At 53.1% G+C, this 20452-nt stretch overlaps 8 protein-coding genes across 8 annotated transcripts; 4 read left to right on the forward strand and 4 right to left on the reverse strand.

The window, feature by feature from the left end:
- The first annotated feature begins 602 nt into the window (after positions 1 to 602).
- On the forward strand, positions 603 to 1233 carry B0H65DRAFT_75302 (uncharacterized protein). The gene has a single exon (XM_062831365.1). It carries the CDS (start codon positions 707 to 709, stop codon positions 1121 to 1123), a length of 417 nt encoding a protein of 138 aa, XP_062676686.1. The 5' UTR covers positions 603 to 706; the 3' UTR covers positions 1124 to 1233.
- Positions 1217 to 3898, forward strand: B0H65DRAFT_75325 (uncharacterized protein). The gene is made up of 4 exons (XM_062831367.1): positions 1217 to 1489; positions 1556 to 1639; positions 1698 to 2252; positions 2306 to 3898. The coding sequence occupies exons 1-4, from the start codon at positions 1309 to 1311 to the stop codon at positions 3841 to 3843; spliced, it is 2358 nt and encodes a 785-aa protein (XP_062676687.1). The 5' UTR covers positions 1217 to 1308; the 3' UTR covers positions 3844 to 3898.
- Positions 3899 to 6377: 2479 nt separating this feature from the next.
- Positions 6378 to 8087, reverse strand: B0H65DRAFT_75460 (uncharacterized protein). The gene is made up of 3 exons (XM_062831368.1): positions 8007 to 8087; positions 6847 to 7945; positions 6378 to 6786 (listed from the first exon to the last, which is right to left on the reverse strand). The coding sequence occupies exons 2-3, from the start codon at positions 7862 to 7864 to the stop codon at positions 6635 to 6637; spliced, it is 1170 nt and encodes a 389-aa protein (XP_062676688.1). The 5' UTR covers positions 7865 to 7945; positions 8007 to 8087; the 3' UTR covers positions 6378 to 6634.
- Positions 8088 to 8832: 745 nt separating this feature from the next.
- B0H65DRAFT_75310 (uncharacterized protein) lies at positions 8833 to 9993 on the reverse strand. Its single transcript, XM_062831366.1, has 2 exons — positions 9257 to 9993; positions 8833 to 9169 (listed from the first exon to the last, which is right to left on the reverse strand). The coding sequence occupies exons 1-2, from the start codon at positions 9886 to 9888 to the stop codon at positions 9061 to 9063; spliced, it is 741 nt and encodes a 246-aa protein (XP_062676689.1). The 5' UTR covers positions 9889 to 9993; the 3' UTR covers positions 8833 to 9060.
- A 133-nt stretch (positions 9994 to 10126) lies between these two features.
- Positions 10127 to 10969, reverse strand: B0H65DRAFT_512751 (uncharacterized protein; the record flags this gene model as incomplete). Its single annotated transcript, XM_062828599.1, has 3 exons — positions 10127 to 10358; positions 10413 to 10485; positions 10897 to 10969. The coding sequence occupies 3 exons, from the start codon at positions 10967 to 10969 to the stop codon at positions 10127 to 10129; spliced, it is 378 nt and encodes a 125-aa protein (XP_062676690.1).
- Positions 10970 to 11820: 851 nt separating this feature from the next.
- B0H65DRAFT_481037 (Metallo-dependent phosphatase-like protein) lies at positions 11821 to 13246 on the forward strand. The gene has a single exon (XM_062827615.1). The coding sequence runs from the start codon at positions 11959 to 11961 to the stop codon at positions 13135 to 13137; it is 1179 nt and encodes a 392-aa protein (XP_062676691.1). The 5' UTR covers positions 11821 to 11958; the 3' UTR covers positions 13138 to 13246.
- A 2880-nt stretch (positions 13247 to 16126) lies between these two features.
- On the reverse strand, positions 16127 to 16927 carry B0H65DRAFT_592856 (uncharacterized protein; the record flags this gene model as incomplete). The annotated part of the gene is made up of 2 exons (XM_062831133.1): positions 16127 to 16438; positions 16529 to 16927. 2 exons carry the CDS (start codon positions 16925 to 16927, stop codon positions 16127 to 16129), a joined length of 711 nt encoding a protein of 236 aa, XP_062676692.1.
- A 1381-nt stretch (positions 16928 to 18308) lies between these two features.
- On the forward strand, positions 18309 to 20084 carry B0H65DRAFT_592857 (uncharacterized protein; the record flags this gene model as incomplete). The annotated part of the gene is made up of 3 exons (XM_062831134.1): positions 18309 to 18677; positions 18755 to 19127; positions 19237 to 20084. 3 exons carry the CDS (start codon positions 18309 to 18311, stop codon positions 20082 to 20084), a joined length of 1590 nt encoding a protein of 529 aa, XP_062676693.1.
- Positions 20085 to 20452: the final 368 nt, after the last annotated feature.

Genomic DNA, 20452 nt, shown 5'->3' on the forward strand with positions numbered 1-20452 from the left:
ATAGTCCGCGTTTCCTTTTTGGTGTGGTCTGGCCGATGCAGTTGATCCTGTTGTCTTGGAGCTAACAGAGCTCCGCCTCAAGCTGAGGTGCTGTCACAGTAGCAACAGTGCAGCAGGCCCCCATCCGTCACCACCAAGCCTCCCACAACATGAAAGTCAAGGCCTAGAACACCAACACCACCTTTCCATACTTCTCTCCCCTTCCACAGGCACTTTTTGATTCAGCTGACCGTTGAGACAGCCGCACCTGAAATGCCGTACTCACTGGCAGCGTTTTTCACTTCTTTGATGGCCGAGGTCTTTCCATGTCAACATCACAAGTCATCAGACGACCGCCATCAGAGGTGCTTCTACATCGCCATCCCTGCAACCTTAACATCGCCAGGGTCATCCTCCAAGTCCCCTTACCCTGCAACGGACGTCTTGTTCCTTTTCGTTTTCTTTCTTTCGACCTTGCTCGGCCTTAGATCTCGGCCTTACGAGTATCTAGAAGTCTAGAACGCTGGCCGTTTCATGACTTCCGACTTCGTTACCCGCGCGTCTACCCATACCGTGGCTTTGATCCTTCGACCTGGCCGCAGAAAAGCCCCGGGGTCTGGCGACTAGATGTCCTTTCGACAAAGTGTATCAAAGCCACACCTGCCTGCGGGTGGCTTGACATGATGGACGGGTTACATGTGAGGTTGCGGCACAGAGAAAAGTCTTGATGTCGCAACCCGCATCCGGAGGAGCACAAGTGTGCCTCTTTTATGTTGGTGCCTCTTGGCTGCCTCTCTGGACGGTGGCCTCCCAAGCGCCTTTTGATATAGAACCTCAAGTCAAAGTTGATTTTTATAAGTATCAAAATCGAGTCCATATCTTCGCATCCAAGACAAAAAATGTCATACTCGTCAGGATCTCATGCAAGTCGACCCACAATCGAGGTTTGCCCATTCTTGTCCGACACCTATCATTCGCAGACACATGGACGCTACTGCATGGTGGCTCACTGGTTGATGTCCTGCATGTTATCGCCCACTTCCCTGTCGTCAATCCGCCACTTCGCGACGTTATAGGGGCAACAATACGCCATATGGTGCCCTCACTGCCCTGTTATATTTTGTGTTGGCACGCAGACCAATAGGACGGCCGTCGCAAACAACAAGCACGCATTTTATAACAAGCTGGACCCCCGACATCTCTTGCTTGCTCAAGGCTTGGCCGGATCAACCCCACTCCGCTTGTCCCGCATCACGCCAGTCACCCAATTCCCGTCATTCAAAACAGTCAACGCCCAACTCCGGCACCCCATCCCGGTCAGACACCGACATGCCTACGGACTCCTCCGATATGAATCGGCGGCCCTCAACCAAGAGGTGGTCGACAACTGAGAGTCTGCGCCGCGGCAGAGGCCCTCCGACATGCCGCGTACCTCAGTGCAGAGACACAGCAGTACCCATTGCAGGAGCCTTTGATGACCAGATACTTCTCTCACTCTACTGTAAACGACGTATGTCAACTAGCTTGGACTCCATCTCATACTGAAAAGCCCTGACTAACAAACGCCCATGTATAGACACATGCCGATGGGAGCATCCACCCTACGACAGGAGCTGTTGCCCCGACCCTGTAACGACAGGGCAAGACTTATGTGACCACCGTAGGAGCCTCACCGCACTTGCTCTGTTGCCATGGCGATATTGACTAACTATTCCTAGACGAAAAACTTCTATCATGCGCGTGCACAACGGAACCCTGTCTGCAAAAAAGAGATTACGAAGAAGTTGCTGACAGTGTTGACCCAACGGCCCCTTGGTTTTGTTCTACTCATCGCTGTGGCCATGATAGGTGTGATAAAGAAGGTACCGGTAGTGACCAACATAATCGGCGATGCGACAAGCACAAGCGATGCGATGTGCCAGACTGCAAGTCACCACCAGACGTTCAAAACGACAGCTTCTACTGCAAGCAACATACTTGCAGAAGCGCCCACTGTCCCAACATCGCCAAGAAAAACAACCTCTGCACGGAGCATCAGCGATGTGCTCGCGAAGGGTGTCACAAACCTCGATATTGGCCCGACACTGGACTCGATGATCTGGATGCACCACCATTGTGTGAAACACACTTCAAGCAGAAAGCTCGATGTGCGAACCCAGATTGTAGACGACAAAAGGAAAATGGAAAGGGCCGGTACTGTTCCGAGCATGAGTGTAAGGCTGGACAGTGTCCAGAGGAGAGAGGCAGCTCTGGAAGCCCTTACTGCCACAAGCGTAAGACATGTAACAAATTACGTTTCGTAATCGTCAGCTAACCAAACTGATAGATCGCTGCAGGAAGGACGGCTGTCCTAATCCTCTCGTCAACGGCTCAGGTACCGGCACCGGCCCTTTCTGCCCGAAACATACCTGCAAGGCCCCATCATGTCAACGAAGCACCGCAACGGCCAGCTCTTCCCACTGCGAGATTCACACTTGCAGCAAGCCAGACTGCACCAATGCCGTCGACACCATCGTCAATTCGACGACCTCCGCAAAGTCCTCCCCTCCCCTCTGCAAGCTACACAAATGCAAGATTGCCTCCTGTCCCGAAGAAGCGACGCCCATCTCCGAGACCACAGCAGGCTACTGCCTCGCCAAGCACGGGTGTGTCGAGACCGACTGCCTGAAAGGCCGAATCTACGACGATCAAGGAACACCGTTCGAGCGATGCGCCGATCATGAACGGCAACGGTGGAAAGATGCGGGTAGGAGAGACGCTGAAGAGGCCAGAGAGGAAGAGGACGCGCTACGAAAGAAGGGGCAGCTCAAGAAAGACAAGGAACAGCAAGAGGAGAGAGAATCATTTCTGCAGGAGAAAGAGACGTTGATGAAGGAAAATGAGGCGTTGCAGAAAGAAAAGCATGACTTGATGGTTATGTTACAAAAGGTCAATCAGTACAAGAAGGAGATGGAGAGGCTGGAACAAGAGAACGAAGACCTATTTGCAGAGAAGGAGGAGCTACGAGACGCCCACGAAGCGCATCAAAAGAGGTTGCGAAAAGGACGAAGACCCTCAATGGCGGCTCCCAGCCCCGGATTCTACCCCAACGGCATTCCGGCTACAGCTCCCGGACCAGGAGGATATCCTCCGTTCGGGCCACCGGACGGTCATCCATTTCCAGGGCCAGGCCCCATGCCAATACCTGGGATGAACGGCAGCAAACTAGGGAGGGAATCTCCCATTAGCCGCAGCTTCCGTGGCAGTGCTTGGGACACATCCCGGGACTCTCTTCTTTCACATCAGCACGATGATCACGAGTATCCCTACTACTCCGAAGAAGACAGAGGCGGAACACCAACAGACATCTCGTTCGACCACAGCAGCGAGCATGATCCCTCCCAACCTCAACGGGGTCGCATCCGTGACGTTCCCTTGGACTGGCGGGAGCCGCCTACACCCGGGCGCGAGCCGCGTGGTAGAGAGGCTAGAGAGCTGAGGGATAAATCGAGAGGTAGGGTCAGAGGCGATACCACTGAGACTATCAAAGAAGCTGGAGCAGTCGCAAGAAGTCCGAGGGATAAGAGTAAGCCGAGGCGGACGAAGAGCAAACATCGAGGGACAACTGGGGGGTACGGGGCTTATGATGCTATGAGGAGACGGAGCGGTGCGGGTCTGAGCCAGTGGCAAGGAGATGCTACGCAGGCGCCACCGCTGTCGTCAAGGAGGTCAAAGACCTTCGGGACTGGGAAGCCGAGGCCTGTGAGTATGGCGGGGAGTGTTCCGGATGCATATGGTGGAGGAGGGTATGGACATCCGGCGGCTGGGCATACGGGGTATTGGGGGCAGCGGGGACATGGGGAGTACTGTGATAGTGAGGAATGAATCAGGAGCTGAGAACAACGGTAGATTGGATAGAATGAATGTCCTGTTCTCTCAGAGCCAGACCCGCCTGTGATCATGGTTCGAAGGTATCGTCCCCCAACATTATGATTGGTTTGAAGTCGTACTTCGTCGCCGATCGTTCCTTCCGATGACCATGATGATTTCTAGGCACTTTCAGTCCTGCGGTGCCAATCGCACTTTCCTCACTTCCGTTAAATGCAACTGCATCTCGTCTCCAATGCTGACTGCGCCTCCCAGGCTTTCGTAACACCCAGGGCTCAAGCCCTTCCGATCACCGGTTAGCAATCTTCCGAATTTCCTCAGAACGCCAGGGGGCCTAGTCTGTCTAATGCTTTCGCTTCCTCGTCCATACCGACATCTTTACCCTCTCGCGACATCATACAATTGTTCTCGCTACACCGTTCTACCGCAGTAATACACTATCAGCTTTTCCAACGAAGACCGCCTTCATCGCAGGCTCAACGGCCCAAAAAAGGAGGCTTATGAAAACTTCAAGAACTGAACTTCTGACCTTACCGAGTTCAAGAATTGACCGTTGCTTCTGGGACATCATTGTTAACGAAGTGCCTTGGAAGGAGAAGGGTATGGGTCGGGTTCTTGTTGTGATGACCTGACAATGAAAGCAATGGTTGCAGGTGCCTTTGGGAATTGGAGTGGCAGACGAGGGTCACAGTCGCTGTTTCCTGTTATTGTTCCGTCGAAGCGAGAATTGCAGTTGATAAGCTGATTCCGCAGGAACGAATCATTGTGATGACGATATGGGGCAAGTGTTGAGAAGCCATCCTTTTCTCCTTCCTCTCCTAGAGGTAGGTAAACGTTGTTTCCTCCGCCGCCTCTGGCAGACAACAGATCCAACACTCGAGTCAATTCCCCAAAGACGAATCTACTTCCTTGCACGATCTTCTTCCACTTTGCACTTCTGTTCTCTTGCCACCCTCTCCACCGCGTCTCTACCAACGGCGTCAATATGAGTTCTCAAGCACAGGCACGTCTTACGAAATCATCCGTTACGACATTGACACTCGCGTTTATTTCCAATCCGACTTCCTACTCCCAAGCTTCCGTCGAAATGGACAAGCTCCCACAAGAGTTGATAGACGAAATCGCCAAACATCTCTTCGATCTATGCCTATCCCACCCCGTCTCTCCTACCGCACCACTTCGCTACCTCTAATCCCCTCCTATATCCAGCGCCTCCTCGATCTCGCCTACCGCTCCTTCGACTTCAAATGGTGCACTCTCAGCTACACCCTAGTACACATCCTCGACAAGGCCAAAGGAGTTAGAATAACGTCAAGTCGTCTCGGAGAATGGACGGGAAAGTATATATCGAAGACAAAAGCCAATGTAAGAAGTACGGAATCTTTTTTCTTGAGTGTCTTAAGGGGGTGTACTTGAAGGGCGTACCTGGGGAGTTTTTGGGCGTGCGTGGAGTGTACCCCTTCTGTAACGAGTGTTGGATTCGAATTGTCTCCGGTTGTGATCGGAAAAAGGATCACGCATCCCTGTCCTGGTGGTATGTACACTACCTGCTTACTTGGTCACCCAGGTTGGGTAGGTCAAAGCTTTGAGACGATGTACTGACGAAGGGTCTTAGTACTAGTTAAACCGTCATTGATGCAAAACCTACAGGTGTTGAACCTGCATCATGTACCATGTGGATATAAGTTGTGGAATCTAGAAGCTCCGAAAGATGATCTGGAGATGAACATTCATCAGTATTTGCTGAACGGAAGATGGGAACAGCCGGATGACGTTGACGTCATGACCGCTCGCCTTCGAACCATCTCTCAGCAACTACGGTATCTTTTTGTTGTCGACAATCACGAAACATTCACCGACCAGCCAAGGTGGCCACGCCTGGAGCATCTCAAAATCGAATCAACGCTTTTCTCTCCTGCTGGAGGGTAGTACTTTCAGCAAGGCAACAACTTCGACCGCCGATTGGATGTAGAAAACCTGCTCAACCCCGCCACAGAAGCTTTCAATGACCTCATCACCTGTCTCTCACGAGCCATGCTAAGAATGCCCAAGCTGCTATACCTGCAAATTGCGTTTCTGGGATCGCGCCCGAATTGGCGTTATATCTCACACGGGAACTTCAACATAGAACCAACTCCCATCATCGAGTACCACAGACAGCCTAACACCCTTCTCGAGATACCTACATCCAGTTCCGAAGAGCCTTTCAAGCTACAGCTGTTCAACCCCAAATATCGAGAAGGAGACAGACGAAGGATTCTACCCGGCCATTGATCCTAACAAATGGATCAATTATCCCTGGAAAGCTGACCGGAACTTCAAAGAATTGGTGGTGAGGATCAAGGGCCTCTCTGGCTTTCTGGAGTGGGAAAGAATCAACAAGCTATCAGATTGGGTTTATCAGAGACTGAAACCGTAAATTGAGGAAGAACGGGGCCCCCAGCATGATGAGTACCTCAATTTGAATGAGGAGGAGTGGGAAGAGGATGAGGAATGGGGGGAGTAGGAAGAGCAAGCTACAACACATGGCGCCGACGAAGAAGCGTCCAGTGAACATGACTCTTTGGAGGAGGACATCGAACTTCAAACCCTGATCGAAGAACACAACTGGGCTAGTGGGGTGTAAACTTGCAACACACTTCTCTGTTTTCCAACATGGGACCCGTCGTCTCCAAGCAGACCCCATTAACAGCGAACCAAGTATGGGCTAAGATACAATACGCAATACAAGAATAGAAGCGAATAACCTGCAACAACGCAAAACCCAAAGCAACTCTTACAAGTGACACTATATCTCCATCTCGCAATCCGACCCAGCATCACGACCTCGTACATTCCTACTGCTCTCTGACCTCCTCCGTTGATCCGTGTCCGAGTCCGTGATGACTGTGTCCCACCATCTTGCTCGGTTTGGTCCATGGCCTGGGCCTGTTGAACTACCTGCTTTCCACCTTGTTAGCGGAAAGTCTAGAAAAGATTGGAGACCCAGAGCAGACTCACCCTCACTTGGTCCTGGACTTGCTCGCCCGGCACTTGATGCCGCACTGGCGTTTGCTGGGCTCCATGTTGTTTCCTCTTGTTGTGGCTGTGACTGTGGGTGTCCTCCTGCTGCCGCTACTGCTTGAGCCGCGATGTAACTTTGTACTTGACTTTGTGGTTGTGTTTGTGGTTGCCCTCTCGTTGTTCTCGCGGCTGCTGTTGTTGAGCTCCTCCTTGAACTTCCTTCTCCCATCATCACTTCTCCTTGTCCACTTTGCCCGCCTTGACCTTGTCCCTGCCCCATCAACTGCCCTCCTTGCCCTCCCGGCCCTCCCTGCCCTCCTCCTCCTTCAGCTTGTGTCCCGCCCTGCGTCCCTTGGGTCTGACTAGTAACCATCAAATAATTCAACCTCCTCCCGACATCCCCCCTCCCCCTATCCAACCTAACCTGCACCACTCCCCCTCCTTGCCCTCCTTGTCCCCCATCCCCATTCCCGTGCACCTGCACCCGCCCCCCCTCCCCCTGCCCCTGCGTCTGAGTCCTAACCCCCTCCACGAACCCCCTCACATCCTCCGCCCTAACCCACTCCACATCGCCCACCAACTGCTTCGCAGTACTACTTATACTAAACAACTGCAACTCCACTTCATTCATCTTGCCCACCTCCTCCCGCAGTCGGGGGTGCACTTTCATGCACTCCGCCAAATCGTTGCACTTGTCTAACAGCGAATAGCGCAGTTCGTGGTCGGAAGAGAACAAAACGGCGGCGTGCGCGAGTCGTTTCCAGATTCGCTGGCGGGCTTTGAGGGCGTCGAGTTCGGCGGAGAGCAGGGCGATGCGGGCGTCGGTTTGGGCGTAGGGCGGGAAGGTGGAGAGGAGAGAGGTGGCGGCGTGGGCGGTTGCTGTACGGTCGGTTGTTGATTGTTGTGTTGATTGGGTGGGGGCCGGGAAGGAGGGGGAGGGGAGACCGCCGCTGCCGGGGGGAGTGCCGGGACTGGAATTGGACGGGCCGCCGGGGCCGTGTGGAGGGTGGGACATTGTTGTTGTGGTTTTGAGGTCGATGGTGTGATGTTGGGTGATGGAGTGGGAGGATGGCAGTCGAGGTCTGGTGTTCAAAGACTGTGGAAGACGGGACGTTAGTTTGATGGATTGGGGGGTGACGGGGCCGTGTGGGACTTGCCTGATGCTTGGCCGTGTTTCTATCCAGTTGAAGGTCGAAATGGTGGTTGAAGTAAGACTTTTTTCGTTTCTTCCGACAATGTCAATCGATTGACATCAACGAGGGACCCGTCGGAGGGCCGGAACGTAAGGATATAAGAACCGGATCTTCCCTCAAGCTCGGAGAATCTACCCCCTAGTGCATCAGCACAAAAAAGGAAGGAAGAAAAAGACGGTTACAACCAACATGGCAATCCTGGAGAGACATGGAGCCTCGTCCAAGTCGTTCGACCTTCCATCCATGGGCATGCAGAATGCAGATTAAAGATGCAACTTGGGGGCCGGGTCACGGACATTTCGGGTCCAGTCCTTGTCCAGTCCATCCAGTCCCCATGTTGCCCCAAGCCCGCAAGCCGGGAAGGATTTCACGGGGATCGCAAATAGGGCCGGGACATGGACATAGGCGGACCCCAATCCGGTTTGCATCTTGCGTAAGGTATGACTGGAGAAGCCGATTCTCCTTTTTTTTTTTCTTTTCTTGCTGGCCCCCCTGGTTGGTTCCAGCCCGACTTTTACCAAGCCTGTTAAGCCTGCCAAAAGCTCGGATATGCCCCATTTAACGGTCAACCGGTTAACGTCACATCAGAGTTTTCGCTTCGCTCGCAGGTCGATGGTCGATGTGCAGGGCAGATGAACCGGTCGAGCGCTCATCAGATAACAGTGGAGACACTTGGAAGCGGCGGCAGGCGCCGAATTCGTAACCAACGCCGTTCTGCGGTGCGGGTCCTGTCGTTCAGTGGGTCGAGCCGTTCTTCACGCGAGAGAAAGGGAAAGAAAAGAAGGAGCCAGTGTTCCACTCGTTGGATTCGTCTCCAGACTGTCGGGTCCCTTTGTGTCTCCTGATTCGATGGAAGGGCCGCCGGGATGAAACCCCCGGTGACATGGAGAACCGAACTAGTGTAGGGGAGGCTAGGGGAGTGGGGAGACACTATGGGCGGATGATAATGTGGGATGCTGGATGCTACATCAGCCAACTGCATGACTACGGCTCAAGGGAGTCAAGGCTCTCGCTGGGTTTAATTTCCTGGAACTTGCATCTGAAAGTTCTGGGTCCATCCAGTCCAGTCTTTCATCGTCAGTGCTCGGATATCATATGCTTTTCTCGGCCTGGCTCGCCTGTTTCGCCTATCCCCGTTTACCGTTAGAACTGCACCATGGCCAGAGCACGGTGACAGTGAAAGTGACAGTAGGGAGACAGTCAGGGCTTATCACCTTCTTGATCCGCTAACCGGGCTTGCATGGGGGGCGCTCCACGGCCCCCCTAATCGCGCCTCGCGGACCCGCGGAAGCGGACGGAATGACCCGAAGGATGATTGATGGGCAGCTAGTAAGGGTCGGGGCGCACGGGGACACGCCGACATCTCACTCCGTTCACGGTTCATCGCCCGTGCATGTTGTGCATTGCCCGCATTGCCTACCAAACAGGCAGTGCTTGCTAGTGTATCTCCAACGGTGGAACGGTGGAGGGTATCCGCACCAGTGTTCACTTGATTGACCGGTTGGGGCCGGACGGGGCCGTAAGCTGGGGACGGGAATAGCACCGGCTTGGCAGCTGGGCCACAGGCGCTGATGGAGTGCTGAAGCTGGCTGGAACTGCTGGTTACACTGTCAGGTGAGACACGCCGGACACCAAGAATGGGAAAAATCAACATTGACTGGACGACCCGACACTCGCAAGAGTCGAAGGAGGGAAACATGTGGGGCCAACCGATGCAACCCTTGGAGCTGAGAGCAGTTGGGATGAGCGGAGGATATGGAAGATCAAATGTGAGAAAGCGAAGAAAGCATGTGTCTGGTTCGAGAAGCGCGTGATATCTCGTACATGTGCAATATGTGTGTAGCATATGCCGAGTATGTATGTCTCATCTTGTTGGTTCTTCTTTTCCTGTCTGGGCAGTGAAGGTGGTGTGCCTGTATATGTGTGCCTTGTCTATGATGGATATAGGCCGAGAGAAGGAGCAAGGGAAATTCTAGATTACATGCTGGCCGTCGCCAAAAGGACACGCAGACTAACGGCGGTCCTCCGGTTCGTCCTAGCCGGCGGTGCAAATCTTGATGATCCCGGTTGACTGTTGGCATCCATTACTTGGCAACGGCAGCGGCGGCAACCGGGGCAGTGAGTGCCTTCTCGACAGCCTTGTCCTTGCCACCCCAGTAGTGCCAGTCAAGGTAGCGGTAACCCTGGGTGAGCTGGGCGCCGGCGTTGACGAAGTGGCAGCCGAACAGGAGGTAGTTGCGGGGAGTGACGGCAAGGGCGTAGCGCATGAAGACGAAGGCGTAGATGGTGAGGGCACCGGTCATCTGGCCCGAGATGCTGTAGTGAATAGGGTCAGTCTCGGTGCCCAATAAGGTCGTGGGAGATGCTTACAGTTCAGGGCTCTTCTGGGTATCGAGGACGGCGGCAACGGGGATACCGAAGTTGGAGGCAGGACCCCAGAAGTCTAGATGAGATGAGAAGGATCAGTCAGTGGTTACACAAAGTTTGTGAGCTCGCATTCCGAATGCAAGATAGCACCGCGGTTGGTTGGTAGAGCAGTTGGATGAGATGTGACGGCCCCCATATGTCTGGACGTCATGGCTGCGGAACCATGGATCGCCGGTGGGATTTGTTTATTTTCCGAGCCACGCAAAAGTGGTGAGATGAGGGCAGTGAAACCGGTGAGGGTTCAAGCCTTTTTGAGCATTGAGTGATGTGGTGACGTTGGGGAGTGAGGTGAGATGCAGGTTGAGTGGCCGCAAAAGAGTTCGTCCGATGATCGGGCATCGGGCCAGATTTTGCCGGGGAAACCATGGGCAACCAGCATGCGGGTAAACAGAGAGCACGCGACCAAAAGGAGAGGTAAACAACATACGGGTCGAGCACAGATAGTTGGCCACAGGATTGCTCCTGATCTTGGCATTGAGGGCCTTGACAACGGCAGCCATTTTGACGGTATTGGAAGGTGAGGGCGACGGTGGTGGTCGGTGACTGCTGACGGTGTCGGGGCCTGAATTCGGAGCTGGTTCTGCTGCTGTCCTTGTTCTGCGGGCGCCAGAATTGGAGATTAGACATGTCAATTGTGGGGTCTCCAGCTGGGTTTTGTTGGGGGATTTTCCGTGCGAGCTGCCAGCTGTGCCGGACCGTCAGAGGCCGTGAATGTCCACTTACGGGCCGGTAAATGCACGTGATGGGACGAGTACCATTGGGGTTTGTGTTTGCTTGCTCACTGAAACAAACATTGACGAAGCTGAAAAGAATGAAACAGGTGTCCTTTGTGCAATGGAAACAATCCTCCCGCTCGGCGGGTTTTTGATGTTGAGCCGCAACGCCGCGTGATCAGACGGGCAACCATCTGCAACCATCGAGGGTTCATTGTACAGCATCACTTACCCTAACCCTCTGTTACCGACACAGATGGGGACGTCCCGACCTCGACCAGGTTCTCGAACCTCGCCACTTCCCCTGAAGGCGCCAAAACCCAAAACGTGCCTGAGACAAAGCGAAGCTCAGCTGAAAGCTCCGAAGACCGTCAAATTTTCACCATCAGTACCTACGTTTTGGATTTCGAAATATCCGCCTGCTCGCACGACATCCACGTACACTATTCTAGTTGTCCTAACAACGCCTCAGGGCTTCAGGCACATCTCAGGGGTCCAAACACAGCAGTTACAGTGGACCACAAGCGCAAGGAACGGTGGAACCCTTCGTCATCCAGCTCATCCGGGTGTGTGACCGATTCACACGACAACGACCATCTGTCACAGCGTCAACAACACTACTTCGAATTGACACTCCGATATCAACACCCATCTCAAAAAATATAAATCATCACGCCGGATTACGATACGACCTCAGACTTCGCAACTACCCTGAGCTCATCACTCCCACCAGTGGCAGCCGTTGATACAAGCAGACACAACCGATCGACGACAAAATGACCACATCAACCACCAGCCCACCCGACCCAAGCGCATCGACATCAACCTCGACATCAACGTTACCATCAACAATCCCAACCCGCCTCCTCCTCCTATCCGACACCCACATCCGCTCCCGCTCAAAGAACCCACTCCCCTTCCCCGTCCCCTCCATCCCCGGGGGCGCAGACATAGTAATCCACGCAGGCGACATAACCGACTCCTCTAAGCTCTCCGAATTCAGTCTCTGTCTGTCCTACCTGCGCCAACTTAACGCCCCTCTCAAGCTGATAATAGCCGGCAACCATGACTATACATTGGATCTACCCGTGTACAGCCAGCGTGTTGAAGCGCAATCGAAATCTGCGGGAATGGGGCAGTTAACGTTACCGAGGAGGAAGGGATTAGGGGAGGTGGGGGAGGCGAAGCGATTGCTTGAAGAAGCTAGAAAGGATGGGATTTTTTATCTCGAGGAGGGAACGCATCGCTTTGAGCTGGCCAACGGAGCGAGGCTAGTGGTGTATGCATCACCGGCTACGCCGGCTTTTGGAAGTCAAGGGTTCCAGTACACGCAAGAGGAAGGACACGTTTTCGACGTCCCGCCTGAAGCAGATGTGGTAATCAGTCATGGGCCGCCGAGGGGGGTGTTGGATGTCAGTCGATTGACGAGGACGTCGTGCGGGAGTGTGGAGTTGTGGGAGCGGGTGAAGGAGGTGAGGCCGAGGTTGCATGTATTTGGACATATTCATGAGGCGTGGGGTGCGGCGGTTGTGAAGTGGCCACAAGCTCTGGCGGGAGGATGGGAAGGTGATGATGGGAAGCACAAGGGGCATAAGGCTAAGGGAGCGGAGATGACGGTGTTGGTAGATCGGGGGAGTGTTGAAGAGGGGTGGGAGGATTCGAAGGAGGAGAGGAAGCAGAAGGAGGAGAGGGTCGAGAGGATTGTTCGGGATGGGTATTATCCTTTGAAGTACCCGGAAAGGGAGGGGGCTGCTGAGCAGACACTGTTTGTGAATGCCGCAGTCCCGTATGCTCCGGGGTTCGTGCCTTGGTTGGTGGATGTTGAGCTTCCGAGGAGTGGTATGGATGTGGATGGGAAGGGAGGAAGTACATGTGCGGAAGAAAGGAGTGGTGAAACGAATACGCGGTCACGAGGGTGTATGTCTACTACACTTGAACAGTTGCAGATCAGTTGAGCTCAGTGACAAATATGACCCAAAACAATAGACTTTGATACATAGAGGTAGACATTCTCTTCAATCATCGTTTTCTCCCTACACCTCCAGATCAGCCGCCTATTCCAACCGCTGTCTCTTCGCCGGCCTCAGCTGCAGCGTCATTTGCCAGCCCTCACCAGTTCTAGAGCAGTCAGTTGCCGCCCGTCTGAGAGGTGACTTCCGTACGATCGAAGCAGGTTGTAACTACCTCGGCGCAAGCTCCAAGCACAACACAACTGGCACTCAGTGCCGTGAGCCAGATCTTACACTCCACACTCCTTATTCGTTCCTTCTTGCTCTAAAGTCTTCGCATGCACGAACATCGACCGGTTCCTGATGTTGACCGAAAACCGGAACGTCCTTGCGCAATATCAGTCCATGTTATTCGTCTTACCAAGGAATCCACGCTGTTTACTCATGGACAGCGCAGTTCACCTTTTCTCTTGCTTCTCCCCCATTTATTTCGACGCTGCAGGAGCGTCTTTCTCTTTGTCAACGTGCATCAGCTTTGGCCTTATTACCACATCATCATTTGGTTCGCCTTTCCCTTTGAGACGCACGTAATGATTTCCCTCAGCTCAAAGTCCCGGGAGTCCCCGTCGCTCATGCTATGCTCTGAAACGGAGATGTTGGTAGGTACCTAGCCAACCAGGGTTCTCTCACTCCCCTTTTCCCGTTCACTCGTAACTTCAAATCGCCTATCTCTGCCCGTCCAACTGCAACGTAACTCCGCTTCCCCTTCATCTCAACCTAAGACCACAAACAAGCAAGCACACCTTCCCCATCGCCATCTGTTCCACTTGTTTATCACCTGTTCAGAAGCCAACACCGGCGGATTAGTCTTCACTCTTGTCTTCCTTCTGCAATACTTGCGGTGTACCCTCTTGCCCACTTCAGAGACCATAACCCACAAGTTATTGCAATGGGGACTCTCCTGTTGCGCTTCAACAATTTACCTACGTAGCACACGGAATGGCTCCTCACCCCATCCCCTTCCCTGGTCTCCCCATTCTGACCACAAATTGTCACTGCCTACGTTCAACGAATGAAGGATCCAAGAACAAATAGATGGAAGGACACCACCCAAGACAACCTCACCGGAGCCCGCTCCGGGCCCTCCCCGTGCCTAGAGTTTTCACAGGCAATGGCATGGAGTGCACCTGAACAGTTCTGGCCCCATTTCCTCCATGTCCCTGTAGAGTCCCAGATTCAGCACCGAAAGTGTTGAAGCCATCACCAGTTCTTGGCATTCTTGGCACAAGTGGATACGATCCACACATGCTTACCCTGTATATAAGTCGTACTTTGTCCTCCTTTTCCCTTTGCTCTTTCTCTCTCTTCAATCAATCAAGACATTCACCACCACATTCGTCGTCTCACGTGATCACCTCCTCCGTATGGTTCAACAGAAAGTCCCCGTCACCCTGATCCAAAAAGGACAAACCCAACCTTTCCAGGAATCTTCGCTGTCCAAACTCCGAGCCAACAAGCATCGGATCTCCTGCAAATCGTGAGTCTGCCCTCGATGTAAACTCTTCCACACACGGTCCTTGACCCGCCGGCGTTTGTGTCGGTTTTCTCCTCCCGCTGTTGTCTCTTGCCGGCCTCCTGCTCGGTATCGCCGTCTCAATTGCGTTTGACTCCCGCTCCTCTCCCCAAGCCCTCGTTTCTCCTCGTCAGGCACGGGGCAACTGTTAGTTCCTCACATACGCCTTGGTGGCGAATCCGTCATCGATCTCCTTCCAGGCAATAAGGTCTCTGATGTCTCTTTCTCTTCACGATGAGGTTCTTGACGTCGTTCTCATTGGCCAGTTTATCCGTTTTGTTAATGTAGTCCGTTTTGTTGACGAAGTCCGGGCATCTATGTCCTGGGATTTGCCAACACCCTTCATGTCGTCGTCGATCTCCTCTCTGCTTAGTCGGTCGGCGTCCCACCCGGAGCCGGAAATAGTTCGATGTTGTCAGCTGTGAATCCGATGATTGACTCGTCGTTGCGTTCTTTCTTGAGTTCGTGGTTGGACGACTTCTTGTGTGATCATCACCGCCACTCGCAATGAGCAAGTCATCACGAACATGGAGCTCAAACCTGGCCAGTGTCAGATTCTCAGTATCGGACTTCCGTTGGAAGGAGGAAAGATTGATGGCAAATTGTGCGGCGCGTAACTCGTAGGAGCGGTCGAGAGGACGTGTGCTTGAACGGGCTTCTGCCACAAGTTGTTCGTGTGTCTTGGGCAGAACCGGGAAGAAGTTGCCGACGAAGTTGTCAACACTTTCCTGGGTTGCTTATCCATCTTTTAGCAATCTCCATGTTGAGGAAGGGCGGGGGAGAGTGAAAGAGGTTGGGCATGGCTTAGGAAATGGCTTGCAAGTGCTGGGGCGAAACAAGAAGTGGGTGGTGGGACCTTGGGACGGTATCTTGATGAGTGTCTGAACATGTACCGACCAAGAACTGTGGAATCTGAAAACTTCAAGGTTTGGCGGGGCACTGAGCCTCGGCTCGCTCCGTGTCACGAAATCTTGTTTCTGCGGGTGGCGGAGCAGAATATCTCCGAGTGAATGCCCGCTACAATCTGCAGGTACTACCGTATTGCACAACCGCCGTGGATCTGCACCCTGGACATGACATGTGCAGTCAGAGGATACATACACATTTACAGATCAAGCATATGCGTCAAGAATCATGTTAGGCACATAGCTGTGGCTGCATGCAGGAGCTGTAGGAGTGAATCAACAGAGCTGTCACAGTCATATTGGTACCTTATGTGCCTCACAGCAACTGCTTTAAATACGCGACCTCCCCTTCCCCGCCGTCTGGTATTCAGATCACCACCACTTTCTCAATGTCTTTGGAGACGTTCATCCTTCTTCAGTTATCCTCATCTCGATACATCCCCGGCCTCACAATATCCCGCTTCATCTCTGTCTCCGTCCTGTGAATCTTTTTCCGCTCCGTCAAACCCACACCCACTCAAGCTCCCTTGCGAAGGGAAGGAAACTTGGGCGCAATCTCCACGAGCCATGTAGGCCGAACGCTCGTTGTTCCTATACCATGATAGGTATCAACTCCCGGTCTCCACACCCCCCGGGTGTTTGTGTTCTTCTCGTACATAATGTCGAGAGAGGTCACTGCCGGGCACGCTGGTAGCTCCTTCATCCTTGATGGTGCTTCAGTGAGACCACGTTCCAGGTCTTCATTCACGTCGCCCCATTGATTCATTCCGGCTAGGTTGACAAGGAGGCCAAGAGGAGAGACTGGGAGGGCAGGGTCGGTGGTGGCTGGCTGATATCACCATCATGTCAGTCAGAGGAACTCATACTAGAGGGTTGATACCCGAGTTATTGAGAGGAAAGCCACCATGCTCGGACTTACCCACAAGCGGTTGATGAACTCAATCATCTTGCGAAACTCATATGCAATCTGATGGTCTCTCCAGGTGTATAGGTGCGCTGTTCTCGCTGACCACTCGATGTTGATGTCGTATCTGATGTAGAAGACGCGCGACCGGCGATGTGTGTTGCCTCTCAGACACTCCTCTGCGTAGAAGACGTCAGCTCGCGTGAGGAGCGTTAGCTTGTGGAAGGTCAGGGACTCAACCGCGCGCTGCCACGACGCTGATATTGTGGCGTAGGGGCCTGCGCTGAACGAATTCCGCCTTTGCGGCGAGTCACCGAAAGAAAACCAAACGCTGTTGGCTTCACGTTCCGCTGCCAGGAATGGGAACAGGTAGGCCGCGATGGCGTCAACTGCTTCTTGCGGGAGCTTGTCCATATTTGGATGGGAAGGTTCAAAAGACGGCAGTGTGGGATGGTGAGGAAAATGATCAGTGCTTGCTAGCTGTGGTTGCCTTTTGTAAACGAAAAGGTTGTAAGTGGTGGATGGTGGAAGCAAGAACGATCACCAAGTGAGGGAGGTGTGAGGGATGCATTTAGGTACCTTATGGAGAGGAGAACGAACACGAAGAAGTAAGGCAGCCTGATGACCCCTCGTTGGCAGATGGTAGCCTGCCGGGCCGGACTTCGGGCGGTAGAGCAAACGGCTAGATGGGAGACCGGCTCTCCCTAGTACGTAACAACGCTGGAACTTCTCGCACCCCCCTACTTGCCTTCACGCACCCCTCCTTATTTCTATACACTCGCTCCCGAAATAGTTACTACTAATTCCTACGTCATTTTTTGAAGGAATACTTGTAGAATATAACTATTCGCCATAATATTAGAAGCCTTAAGTTTCTAACTTGCTGGCATCCAAAAAGATTATCTAATTAGTTCGTTAAGGCCTTTTATTACAATCTCATTGCCAGCCTAGTACTTCTACTTAAACTACCTGTAAGTAAGGCCCTCAGTTCTAGACCTTCCTTTTCTTCTAATCACTATAATATACAACACAATAGGTATAATAGGCTCGACACTCTCTTGTAGCTAGTAAGGTATCTAATTTCGTTCTTTTCACTAGCTAAGTTCCTTCTCCCTAAGAAGATCTTGCAGGAGTTTCTACTAAACTTGATAAATATTAGTTCAAATCCAAGCTAGAAAGCCTTTTGGGAGGCAATAACAGCCTATTGGGGGAAGGACTAGGCCTGTTGGGAGCTCGATATGGCCTTCTGGGGGCTAGATATGGCCTTTTGGGGAGCAGATATGGCCTGTTGGGAAGGCAGAGATCGGATTAAATAAGCAAAATAATAGAAATTGAATGGAAAGTATAATATTTGGTATATTGATAACGAAGTGGGCGAGGTGAAAAACGGTACCCGTAAACAAAGGTGGCGGTGCGAGAAGTTCTGCCCTCTCCTTTCCCCCCGAGGGCGCGAAGCGCCACACGGTCTTAGCCCCAGCTTCTCTCCCTTCTTCCGTCTCTACTTCTGGTCAGGTTCACTTCCCGTTTGCTTTTGCAAACCCCTCTCGTGTGGCTGTGTCTCACATTCTCATCCTCACTCACCCAGCCTCACTCTCCTAGCCTCACTCTCCCACCTTCACTCTCCCACCTTCACTCCCACCTTCACTCTCCCACCTTCACTCTCCCACCTTCACTCTCCCATCCTCAAACTCTCGTCATCCATCACAGGTATTTGCGCTCGATCACCAGAACCTTGAGCTTTACATCCAGAACAGTCTACTGACATCAACCCTCATTACCACAGCCGTTCTCAGCCATGGACAAGCTTCCACAGGAGGTTACCGACCGCATCGCGGGGTATCTGTTTCCGCGCCTGGCGTCCGGTGGCAAGTATGGCCTCCTCGAAGACCGCCCAGGACCGGCAGAGTGCGCCACGATCTCCAGGACGTGGAAGAGGACGATCGAGGCGATGACCTTTCGCCGGCTTGGGGTGTTGTCACGCGACGACATTCCTGATGCGAAGTATCTTTTGGGCAGCGACCCCCATCGGCGCGCCTCTGTCGAGAGGATTGACTTCATCGTCAAGGTTGATGACACCCCGAGGGACACACAGTTCCATCGTATGAGGGACCAGAAGCTCGTGCAGGAGTTTCGCCTCCTTATCAACTTCATTAACGAGATCTGGGTAAGTGCCTTTGCCGTCGGGAACATCCCAGGTTCGTTAGCGAGACAAGGTAGAGCTGACCGGATTATCTTCACCAGCCAACTTCCAACGACCCCGTTGATGACACCCAGCCCATTCTTCTTGTAGTCAGCATCGTCGGCTACAGCAAGTGGGATGCGTTACTCTGTGATCAGAGTGCGTTTACTCAGGAGCCAGGCACCCTGAACCAGCTGCCATTATGCCCGGCAGTTACTTCCCTCGCCATATATTTTGAGGAGGAGTTGAGGAGAGACTTCCATCCCAGGGACGAGGCGTTCGCGCCTCAGAAGACTAGAGAAGCCGACATCGCCATGCAAAATGGCACAAAGGTCCCTCCTGCCTGGATCATGAACGTCCTGGCCAAGTTCCCTTCGGCTCAACAGGCCGACTATGAGATCTACAACTTCATCAGGCGAGGCTTGAGAAGATATCGTATGCAACAAGGTGTGTACAAGACTTCCATCATAGACTGGGACACATAGTTCCAACTCTTAGAAAGCGTCGAGAACCAGTCACTAACCCTCCTGCCCTCTCAATCCAGAACTCTGCAACGCCCTGGGTGGCCCCGCCTTCGCACACCTCCAAAACCTCTCCCTCTGGTTCGGCCCCAACAACTTCTCATCCACCACATTGCAAGCGTTCCTCTCAAACAAACAGTATCCCGCTGTGCCACCCGTACGCCCCACGGACTCCCTCAACTCCGTCCTACGGACCCTGTCCCAGCAGCTCAAAGAGCTGCATATCAACGGCCTCTTCTCGCTCAGCCCAGACCTCTTCATCAACAGAGCCGATGATAATAACCAACCATCCTGGCCGCGTCTCCGCGTCCTCCGGGTCACCACAACCCTCCTCACCCCCTGCGGCTCCAAGTGGCTCATCCCCCCGCATCGCTTCCGACCCCGAGAAAACCGTCCCTTCACCATCAACGCAACCCTGAGCACGGGCACTATCGAGTTCAACAAGCTCATGACAGCGCTCTCGCACGGCATGCTAGCCATGCCCCGCCTCCAGCTTCTCACGCTGGACTTCCTGGTCGGTCCAGCCGAACCTAACTGGGACGACGAGGACATGGACTGGACTGGGAACTGGACCGGGAACGGCGAGGTGATTGGGAATGCACCACATGTACCTGGCGAGACATACGAGCTTGTGAGGTACGTGAGGGAGGCGAACGAAAGCAGGGAGATGGCCCAGTGGACCGGTGGAATCAGGGAGAAGCCAGCGGAGGGCAACCGGTTTTGCACTTTGGCGGTGTTCAATGAGCGGTTCATCTCGAGGAACAAGGAGTTGTACTGGCGCCCGTTTCCCAAGGAGGCGGTGGAGAATTGGAATGAGTTGCATAAGAGCATCAAAGGGTTGTCGGGGTTGGAGGAGTGGAGGCGGATGTAGGTGGCTATAGCATTTGGCTGTCTTGAAGGGGGATTTGAAGGACACGCATGGATAGAAGACCATTGACGTCAAGAGCCCTCGTATCAACCACAACCTCAGTGGCTTCGTTCGGGTTGCTTTCGGCGGCATGTAGGTTGTTGCTCTCACCAAGGCGGGATAACAAGATCATCACTTGGGGCGTCAACGAAGGCTTTGTCTGGCTTTATTCTGGCTTTGAGATCTTTGTCGAGTTAATTGTAATGATAACGAACAACTGCACGTATGGTGGCCTAATGCTGAAGACTTGAACGTTTATACCGAGCAAGACGGGTGTTTTCTGCCGGTTCCTAGGTAGGTACCTACCCGATCCATCATCACAATAGTGCATT

This window comes from Neurospora tetraspora (genome assembly GCF_033439725.1).
Source record: "Neurospora tetraspora strain CBS 560.94 chromosome Unknown B0H65scaffold_10, whole genome shotgun sequence".
NCBI lineage: Eukaryota > Fungi > Ascomycota > Sordariomycetes > Sordariales > Sordariaceae > Neurospora > Neurospora tetraspora.

Excerpts from the sequence above, each read along its gene's own strand:
- B0H65DRAFT_75460 (XM_062831368.1), bottom strand. The coding sequence starts at position 7,864 with ATGTCCCACCCTCCACACGGCCCCGGCGGCCCGTCCAATTCCAGTCCC. Across the intron at positions 6,787-6,846 it reads AAGTCCAGGACCAAGTGAGG|GTAGTTCAACAGGCCCAGGC; the intron begins GTGAGTCTGCTC and ends GGTGGAAAGCAG.
- B0H65DRAFT_75310 (XM_062831366.1), bottom strand. The coding sequence starts at position 9,888 with ATGCTACACACATATTGCACATGTACGAGATATCACGCGCTTCTCGAA. Across the intron at positions 9,170-9,256 it reads CCGGTTAGCGGATCAAGAAG|GCGAAACAGGCGAGCCAGGC; the intron begins GTGATAAGCCCT and ends AAACGGGGATAG.
- B0H65DRAFT_75302 (XM_062831365.1), top strand. The coding sequence starts at position 707 with ATGTCGCAACCCGCATCCGGAGGAGCACAAGTGTGCCTCTTTTATGTT.
- B0H65DRAFT_481037 (XM_062827615.1), top strand. The coding sequence starts at position 11,959 with ATGACCACATCAACCACCAGCCCACCCGACCCAAGCGCATCGACATCA.
- B0H65DRAFT_75325 (XM_062831367.1), top strand. The coding sequence starts at position 1,309 with ATGCCTACGGACTCCTCCGATATGAATCGGCGGCCCTCAACCAAGAGG. Across the intron at positions 1,640-1,697 it reads GCAAGACTTATGTGACCACC|ACGAAAAACTTCTATCATGC; the intron begins GTAGGAGCCTCA and ends AACTATTCCTAG. Across the intron at positions 2,253-2,305 it reads AAGCCCTTACTGCCACAAGC|ATCGCTGCAGGAAGGACGGC; the intron begins GTAAGACATGTA and ends CCAAACTGATAG.